The sequence below is a fragment of the Malus sylvestris genome, chromosome 2 (genome assembly GCF_916048215.2).
Source record: "Malus sylvestris chromosome 2, drMalSylv7.2, whole genome shotgun sequence".
Taxonomy (NCBI): domain Eukaryota; kingdom Viridiplantae; phylum Streptophyta; class Magnoliopsida; order Rosales; family Rosaceae; genus Malus; species Malus sylvestris.
Window position 1 is genome coordinate 6,166,046 of NC_062261.1, and position 8,841 is coordinate 6,174,886.

Consider the following 8,841-nt stretch of genomic DNA (forward strand, 5'->3'; position numbering starts at 1 on the left):
TTTGTACAGAAATAGTGTCAAATTCAACTCCTCTATATGACATAGCCGATATAGCATTACATTATGAATCTATTATGTAAAGTAACGCAAATCACTGCATATCAGGTTAAAATATCATAAAACCAAATACATAAATAAATAAAGAAAAACTAATGAAAATAACTTGAAAACTTTGAGTTTTAAAAATAATGACAAAATAAAGGGTAAAATGAATAGTAATAGGATTGACTTTTTAATATAAAAATGTGATTTTCGTTAAAATGAACAATACCAAAAGTTTTTCGTTAAAATTTCTAATAAATAAAGATTCCACGACCTAAAAATATAAATCAATAAAGATTCCTCTCACATTCATCGCTGTCCCATTACCAAATAATTATTTAAATAAAAACAAACAAACGCGGTACGTTTAACATTTTGAATAAATTTACCATACACCCTTAACTAAATATGTTTTGCACTTAATCATCCCAAGAGAAGTAAAAGCGGCTTTGACCCGAAGACGAAAAGGCGGCTGAATCTCGTAGCGCGGGCGGCAGTCATCCCAAGAGAAGTGAACGTGGCTATGACCCAAAGAAGAAGACGCGGCTGAATCTCCTAGCGCGGGCGCCAGTTGCTCTGCTGTGGTGGCGATGTCGTCCGTGGCGGTGGCGGTTAACAGCGGCGGGAGCCCGGGTAGTCGACGTGCCGTGAATTGGGCTGCGGAGAATCTCTTGCCCACGGCAGATCGCTTCGTTTTAGTCCACGTCATCCCCAAAATCAACTCAATCCCAACTCCATGTACGTATTTCCTATTTCTTTGATTCTTTCCCTGCAACTGAATCTCTGACCGTTGGCCCGCTCCGCTCTGTTTGGCTGCCGAGAAAATAATGGAAAACTTAATTCGTAGGCTGAAAAAAAAAAAAAAAAACTTTTCTCGAGAATCAAACAGCAACTGAAGTATTTGGAGCAGCGAACGTAATTCTATTTTCCGATGATCAAACGTAGCTGAGCGTTAGGGTTTGCTCTGCGAGTCAAGTTTTGATTTTTTGTTTGTTTTGGTGTTGGTAACTGTGGTTCCGGCAGCAGGAGATCACATCCCGATCACAGAGCTGGATGCAAATTTGGTGGCAACGTATGTGAAGGACCAGAAACAAAAGTTTGAGGAAGTTTTTATTCCGTTTAAGAAGAAATGCAAAAATAATAAGAAGGTGAGCTTCTGTCTTTATCTTTGAAATTATTGCTGAAATAAACCTACAAAGTGTCATAAATTTAGTCAATCAAAAAGCAAAAAATAAAAAAGGTCGGACCCAGGGCACAAGGCTCCCGCTTTACGCAAAGTCTGGAAGAGGTGAATGTCGGCTAGCCTTATCCCCATTTATGGAGAGGCTGCTCACAAGTCTCGAACCCGAGACCTACCGCTCATGGGCGAAGGCACTTGCCCTACATCAATGCTCGTGTTTCGAATTGTAAACAAAGTAAAGACTTCAAATTTACAGTCTGAAAATATGATTGTGTGCCCTAACTCAGAACCCGTAACTTTGGTAGGTGGAAACATTGGTGTTAGAGGATGATGAACCTGCAAATGGGATTCTAAGGTTCATATCTGAATCGGGGATCGATTGTTTAGTGCTCGGCTCCTACTCTTCAAATTACGTTACCAGGTATGTATGGTGACAAAACTATTCAAATTTAATGTCACTGCATTCCTATTGAAAGTGTTGCGAATTTACTGTTGGGTAGTTTCTTTAGTTGAAATTACTCAGTTTGATACGTCGTGAATCGTGATAATGTATTATCTTTCACATTCTGTGAATCGAGGCGTTCTTGTCTTGATTTCCTTCTGTGTGAGCGTTTATGTGGTGAATGTGTTAGGAGGTCACGATTATGAATTTTGAAATTACCTCAAATTTAACCCCCCCCCCCTACTTTATGAATCGATCTAATTGTCATTTCTTTTCTTGAGTATTAATTTTTCTCCAACTAATGTCTTCGATTAGAATGTTGCATTGTTTAATGATTTAAAGACTAAGTTTCTTGTGATAACTTGTTTAGGAAACTGAAAGGACAGGGTGTATCACCAATTGTGCTGAGAGGTGCTCCCGACACTTGTGAAGTTTATTCCATTTCCAAACATAGAGTCATCACAAAATCAGATATTCCTTCTTCTGCTTGTGGTATGTTACAACTTACAAGTGCTTTTTTTAGTTGATACGTATATGATGACTTTAACTGTTTCTTTTCTCAACTCAGAGACTAGATCTGCTGGCCAGATGTCTACTCTAAAAAACCGAAAGGGAAGTTCAAGTGATATCAATAAACAGATAAGTGGGGTTCATTCTTCCTATGTAGAAACCAGATCTCATGAAGCTTATGGAGCATCTTCAATGTCAGACCTTAGTTACCTAAGTTCTGAAGCATTCACGCGTATGAGAATTTCCTCAAATGTTAGTGTAGATCAGGAAAGAAATCATCAAAACTTGGGAGATAACCTGGATATTAGTTCTTTTAAGGATCGAAGTTCCTCGGGTTCTTCAATTACTGAGCTGGTGATTTTCGCTGAGCATTTTTACCAACTGCCTAGTTCTGCTTTTAGAATTTTACAGCTATATCTGTCATCCTTGGATGATGCTTGGTCGAATTTTGACTTTTGATTGGAACTATTATTGTGCAGTCACATGTGCAGATGCAGGTAGAACAGTTGCGTCTGGAATTGCAAAATACTATTGCCATGTACAAACAAGCTTGTGAAGAGCTGGTCCATGCCCAAAGTAAGGTAAGAGTTTGGTTATTATGAGGTGTTCCAAACTTCTGCAAACATGATAAAAGTCAAGCAATTGGAACTAAATATGAACTTGAACCGACCAAGGACAGAAGATTTTATTTAGTGACCTTCCGTTTTCTCTTTGTTGTTTATATTTTCAGGTGCAATTACTTTCTTCCGAATGCCTTGATGAAACAAGAAGAGTGAATGCTGCCCTTGAAAGTGAAGAAATTTTGAGAAAAATTGCTGCGGAAGAGAAAGCAAAGCATTTGGAGGCACTGAAGGAGATTGAGGAGGCCAAGGTTCTGCTTGCTAAAGAGGCTTATGAGAGGCAAATGGCTGAGCTGACTGCCATGAAAGAGTCCTCAGAGAAAAATAAATTAGTTGATGCACTCTTCTCAAGTGACAGGAGGTATAGGAGATACAGTAGGAATGAAATAGAGGTAGCAACGAGTTTCTTCTCAGAGGCTAATGTGATTGGTGAAGGAGGATATGGAAAAGTTTACAAATGCAGTCTTGATCGCACCCCGGTAGCTGTTAAGGTTCTTCGACCTGATGCAGTTGATAAGAAAGAGGAGTTTCTGAAAGAGGTATATATAAGCTTTACAGATAATTGAGTAATGTTTCTGAACCTATTTGATTGCATTGGTTTAGTGTCATTGATGCTTTCTCGTTGCTTTTAAACGTATCTTATGGCTCCTTTCTGATTCATACCATTCGACCCTGAGTCATAGAATTAGTTCCTATTTCTATGCCGATAATTTTTCTCATGCAGAGTGACCAACCTATTGCTGATGCTGAATATATCATGAGATCAAACCTTGTAGCTGCTTTCATAATGTATTTCTTATATTATGGTCCCTGCCTAATTTTGCAGGTTGAAATTCTTAGTCAGCTACACCATCCGAACATAGTTTTGCTGCTTGGTGCTTGTCCTGAGATTGGTTGCCTGGTCTATGAATACTTGGAAAATGGAAGTTTGGAAGATTATGTCTACTGCCAAAATGGAAAACCGCCACTCCCTTGGACTATTCGGTTTCGTATAGTTTTTGAAGTAGCTTGTGGGCTTGCATTCTTACACAACTCTAAGCTGGATCCTATTGTGCATCGAGATCTAAAGCCGGGAAACATCTTATTAGACAGAAACTACATGAGCAAAATAGGGGATGTTGGGCTGGCTAAACTCATTTCAAACGTCGTGCCTGACAACATCACTGAGTACAGAGAATCAATTCTCGCTGGTACATTCTTTTATATGGATCCAGAGTATCAAAGAACTGGCACTGTCCGGCCCAAATCAGATTTGTATGCATTTGGTGTCATAATCCTTCAAGTACTGACAGGTTGCTATCCAAATCGGCTTATATTTGTTACGGAGAATGCAATTGCAAATGGGTCATTTGCTGAAACCTTGGACAAGTCGGTTGCAGATTGGCCACTTGCAGAAGCAGAGGAGTTGGCTCGAGTTGCACTATGGTGTTCACAACTTAGATGCAGGGATAGACCAGATCTTGAAACTGAAGTTTTGCCGGTTCTCAAACGACTCGCTAATCTTGCAGATTCTAGCTTGAAGTTTGATAGAAACCATATCAATGCACCAAACCACTTCTTTTGTCCAATACTTCAGGTAAAGTATTTTGGTTAACACAAAAAAATGATAGGCAAAAACCGATTTCAGATTTTCTTTCCGTTTGATTCACTTCATGCATCATATTGTGCATAATGCAGGAAATCATGGAGGATCCACACGTAGCTGCAGACGGTTTTACATATGAGTATCGAGCGATCAAAGCATGGATTAAGAAACACAAAGTGTCCCCGTTGACAAGGCTTAGACTAAAGAATTTTGAGTTGACTCCAAACCACACATTGCGTTCTGCCATACAGGAATGGAGGTCAGGTTTGACTTAACTATCTAAATAAGATTAGGCAAGGATCTTGCAGATGAAGTGATTAAAAGCGTTTATCTTGGCGCCCAAAATGTTAATTTTGAGCTCCGCACCCATACAAAATTTGTATATAAAATAATTGTATTAGGTGTTGGCTGGAGTCACTGAGTGTAATAGGACTGTTTCTGATTTATTCAGTTGTAATTAGATTCTGTATTGGACTAGAGAAGAATAAATATAACCGTAAATTGGTCCAAATTAGTTTCTCTGAAATCTGTTGATGTCGTCTCTCTTGGAATACCCGTCTATCGTCAAACCCCACGGGCGACGACACCCAAAACTGTCTTGGAAGTTGACGGACATCCGATGCCGTCCCTTCCAAGACCCCGACGGCCAGCAGCATCATTTATCTCCTCTTTGAAGTAGGAAAAAAGGGACAGAGAGTCTTCAGATCTCATTGTCTGAAGTTCAAGAACCAAGAAATCTTAACCAGTCAAATTGAATATGACGGCCTTTATTAACTCATTGCATTGACTTACTTTACACAAAACTAAGGGCATGGATCTCTCTATCTTGAACTGTTTGGATTTCTTAGTCCTTAGGCTTTGAACAGTGAAGTCCGGAGATGATCCAAATTAACAATTTATCATAATATGATGTAATGAAGCTCTTTACACCAGCAGCCCAAATAACAATGATCGTTTTATGTATAACCTGTACAACACTCTACTAATCTCAATTAGTGTGTCTAAACATAATGTAACCACGACGGGATTGATACATAAAGGTTAAGCCTGCAACTCTCAGCTATCAAACTTGAGTAAACTCCAGAGCATTTGCGTCCGGGTCTCGTGTAAAAATCGCAGGCCTCCCGGACTTGCTAGGCGTGTAGGTAATACCTGCAGCCAAAAACAGCCATGTAAGCCGTCCACATTCCTTTCATAGATCAAACATTCGTTCCAAATGTTATCGAAAATGAAATGAACTGCAGATGAGGAAAAGAAAAGCTTGCCAGCGTCGTCGAGGATTGCTTTGAGCTTAGACACATCCCGGATTGCAATACAAGTATGGCGGTCACGACCTCCATGGGCTGGTCTTCCGGTTAAAGGGTCGGGATTTGGAAGTTCCATGAGATGAATCATCTCTGAACCAACCCATAACCAGGCACCTCTGAAGGGGAGCTTGTCATGTGGCCTGGCCTCATTTATTTCAAGACCTATTTTTTGATCCATCGACTTTGTCATGTACTTTTAAAATGCAAGTAAAAGATGAGAAATTTGATAACTTTACCTAAAAGGTTTTGGTAAAAGCTGAGAGATCTTTCGAGGTTTTCACACAACAATCCGACATGGTGGACACCAACAACTCCAAAATCTGCATCAGGATCAAAAGATGAACAAGTAAGAGAATCTAATCTAGGGTACCATGGTCAACATGCGTTTCTCCTCACATACAAATCACAGTTGACATGATACAAAAACTTTACTTTTCGTGATTCGAGCCATAGTCTACACCAAGTAAGTGGAGAGGGAGCACATTGCTCTAAACTAACTTTATTGTAGCTTGTAGCATATGTGTCAAATTGTGATTTGTAGGTACAAAAGAAAGACTCTTCCTTTCATGTAACGAGGTAAGCAATGTTCAAAACGAAAATGTCCTGAAGATTGACTTAAGTACGCAATTTAGAGTGTGTTGAACATTATCATTTTCATACAATTAAATTTCACTTTTGTTGGATACGATGTTTTATTCAAAACACCGTAAAATCATACAAAAAATAACTGAAAACAGTCGATCCAAAACCCAAACATGAAAACCATCCAATTAAACTTCATAAACCTTTAACACCCACAAAAAATTTATGTTTATTGCTATGATAGTTGACATGCATACAAAAAAATTTCTTTCTGTGATTTGAGCCATAGTCTACACTAAAGTAAGTGGAGAGGGACAACACTGCTCTAAAGTTCTAAACTAACTTTGGAGTATTTTGTAGCATACGTGTCAAACTGCGATTTGTAGGTACGAAAGGGTCGTCCTTTCTCGTAACAAAGGAAGCAATGTTCAAAACGAAAATGTCCCAATGATTGACTTATGCATGCAATTTAGAGTGTGTTGAACAATATCATATCATACAATTATATTTCACTTTTCGTGGATACGATGTTTTATTCATAACACCGTAAGATCACACAAAAAAAGAAAAACTAATGAAAAGGCTTGAAAACTTTGAGTTTGAATGATAAGGACAAAATAAAGAGTAAAATAAATAGTAACAAGATTGACTTTTTAGTGTAAAAATGTGATTTTTCGGTAAAGTAAACAGTACCAGGAGTTTTTCGTTAAAATTTCCTACAAAAAAAAAAATAACCCAAATCCGAAACCCAAACGTGAAAACGATCCAATGAGTGACACCAAATTTCCAAGACCCAACTTAGAAAACAATTGGTGGAATTCAAATCAAAGTGACCACAGCATAAAAGGAGTTACCTTTTTGGTCCTGATCACCAACTGATTGCTTCTCCAGTACAATTTCTTCAACGGTGACCTGAGCTTTCGTCACAAAACACCGTCCCTGACGTCTGCAACTTCTCAGACAGGTCCGGTCAATTTTAGATGATAAGTTCGTAAGCACAGTGCTGACTCTGATCCCATCCTCCTGCAATAGATCAAACAAACGAAACCCTAAATAAAAGAAATTAAAATAAAATCAGAAAAATGAAAATGGATTAATGGGAAATGATAAAACTACCTTGAGTTGGAGACGAAGAGTGGGTGGTGGGATGAGAAGGGAAGCCATGGAAGAGCAGCTGCTCATCTGGGTTTTTGTCGATGACCTGTGTTCTTTGTGACCATTCCCTACAGCTCCTGGCTCGCTGTGTTTTGGGGGAAATTTGGAAAAAGAATCAGAATTTAGACCCCACTATACTCGTAATGTTAAATTTATGATAATTATAACCCAAAATTGATATAAAAGTACTAAAATACCCCTATAGGCTAAAACCTTCCTCATTTGCTGCTCTTAACCGTGAAAAAATGGACCTTCAGGATTAAAAAAAAATACTACATTTAACGAAAAGCTCTCAATACTATTCATTTTAATGAAAAAATAAAGTTTTTCGTTAAAGTTCAATCAGATAAATCATCTCTGAACCAACCCATAACCAGGCACCTTTGAAGGGGAGCTTGTCATGTGGTCTGGCCTCATTTATTTCAAGACCTTTTTTTTTTTTGGAACTTTAACGAAAAGCTCCCGGTACTGTTTATTTTAACAAAAATCCATATTTTTACACTAAAAAGTCAATCCTGGTACTATTCACTTTACTTTTTATTTTGTCTTTATCGTTAAAACTCAAAATTTTAAAGTCATTTTCATTAATTTTTCTATTTTTTATCCATCTATTTTGTCATGCACTTTTAAAATGTAAGTAAAAGATGAGGAATTTGATATCTTTACCTAAAATGTTTTGGTAAAAGCTGAGAGATCTTTCAAGGTTTTCACACAACAATCCGACATGGTGGACACCAACAACTCCAAAATCTGCATCAGAATCAAAAGATGAACAATTAAGAGACTCTAATCTAGGGTAACATGGTCAACGTGCGTTTTTCTTCACATATAAATCACAGTTGACATACATACAACAGCTTTACTTTCCGTGATTCGAGCCGCAATCTACACTAAAGTAAGTGGAGAGATAGCACACTGCTCTAAACTAACTTTCCTGTAGTTTATAGCGTATGTGTCACATTGTGATTTGCAGATACAGAAGAAAAGCTCATCATTTTGTGTAACGAGGCAAGCAATGTTGAAAACGAAAATGTCCGGAAGGTTGAGTTAAGTACGCAATTTGGAGTGTGTTAACTATATCATATCATACAATTAAATTTCACTTTTGTTGGATACGATGTTTTGTTCAAAACACCATAAGATCATACAAAAAAATAACCCAAATCCGAAACCCAAACGTGAAAACGATCCAATGAGTGACGCCAAATTTCCAAGACCCAGCTTAGAAAACAATTAGTGGAAATCAAATAAAATGTGATCACAGAATAAAATGAGTTACCATTTTTGTCCCGAGCACCAACTGATTGCTTCTCCAGTACATCTTCAACGGTGACCTTAGACACCTACGACATTAATACCAGCACCATTACTCACATTATGCTACAAATATCAATGGACACAAACTGTTCCGCCACTCC

The 8,841-nt window shown here is 38.1% G+C and overlaps 2 protein-coding genes and 1 long non-coding RNA gene across 3 annotated transcripts; 1 reads left to right on the forward strand and 2 right to left on the reverse strand.

Moving 5' to 3' along the window:
• The first annotated feature begins 455 nt into the window (after positions 1 to 455).
• Positions 456 to 4,905, forward strand: LOC126606009 (U-box domain-containing protein 34). The gene is made up of 9 exons (XM_050273473.1): positions 456 to 780; positions 1,066 to 1,190; positions 1,528 to 1,643; positions 2,035 to 2,156; positions 2,233 to 2,528; positions 2,654 to 2,755; positions 2,905 to 3,333; positions 3,621 to 4,370; positions 4,472 to 4,905. The coding sequence occupies exons 1-9, from the start codon at positions 633 to 635 to the stop codon at positions 4,652 to 4,654; spliced, it is 2,271 nt and encodes a 756-aa protein (XP_050129430.1). The 5' UTR covers positions 456 to 632; the 3' UTR covers positions 4,655 to 4,905.
• Positions 4,906 to 5,258: 353 nt separating this feature from the next.
• Positions 5,259 to 7,554, reverse strand: LOC126606123 (glyoxylase I 4). Its single transcript, XM_050273536.1, has 5 exons — positions 7,385 to 7,554; positions 7,123 to 7,291; positions 5,923 to 6,006; positions 5,645 to 5,848; positions 5,259 to 5,531 (listed from the first exon to the last, which is right to left on the reverse strand). The coding sequence occupies exons 1-5, from the start codon at positions 7,448 to 7,450 to the stop codon at positions 5,443 to 5,445; spliced, it is 612 nt and encodes a 203-aa protein (XP_050129493.1). The 5' UTR covers positions 7,451 to 7,554; the 3' UTR covers positions 5,259 to 5,442.
• Positions 7,555 to 7,757: 203 nt separating this feature from the next.
• LOC126606200 (uncharacterized) lies at positions 7,758 to 8,748 on the reverse strand. The gene is made up of 3 exons (XR_007617155.1): positions 8,703 to 8,748; positions 8,090 to 8,173; positions 7,758 to 7,852 (listed from the first exon to the last, which is right to left on the reverse strand). It is a non-coding gene; the product is annotated as an uncharacterized LOC126606200 (long non-coding RNA).
• Between the last annotated feature and the right edge of the window lie 93 nt (positions 8,749 to 8,841).

Bases quoted from the DNA above. Each gene is read 5' to 3' on its own strand.
- LOC126606009 (XM_050273473.1), top strand. From the start codon at position 633: ATGTCGTCCGTGGCGGTGGCGGTTAACAGCGGCGGGAGCCCGGGTAGT. The intron at 2,529-2,653 runs GTGATTTTCGCT...ATTATTGTGCAG, and splicing joins GTTCTTCAATTACTGAGCTG to TCACATGTGCAGATGCAGGT. The intron at 2,756-2,904 runs GTAAGAGTTTGG...TTATATTTTCAG, and splicing joins TGGTCCATGCCCAAAGTAAG to GTGCAATTACTTTCTTCCGA.
- LOC126606123 (XM_050273536.1), bottom strand. From the start codon at position 7,450: ATGAGCAGCTGCTCTTCCATGGCTTCCCTTCTCATCCCACCACCCACT. The intron at 6,007-7,122 runs GTAACTCCTTTT...ATCCTGATGCAG, and splicing joins TGGTGATCAGGACCAAAAAG to ATTTTGGAGTTGTTGGTGTC. The intron at 5,849-5,922 runs GTAAAGTTATCA...ATCAAAAAATAG, and splicing joins CTTTTACCAAAACCTTTTAG to GTCTTGAAATAAATGAGGCC.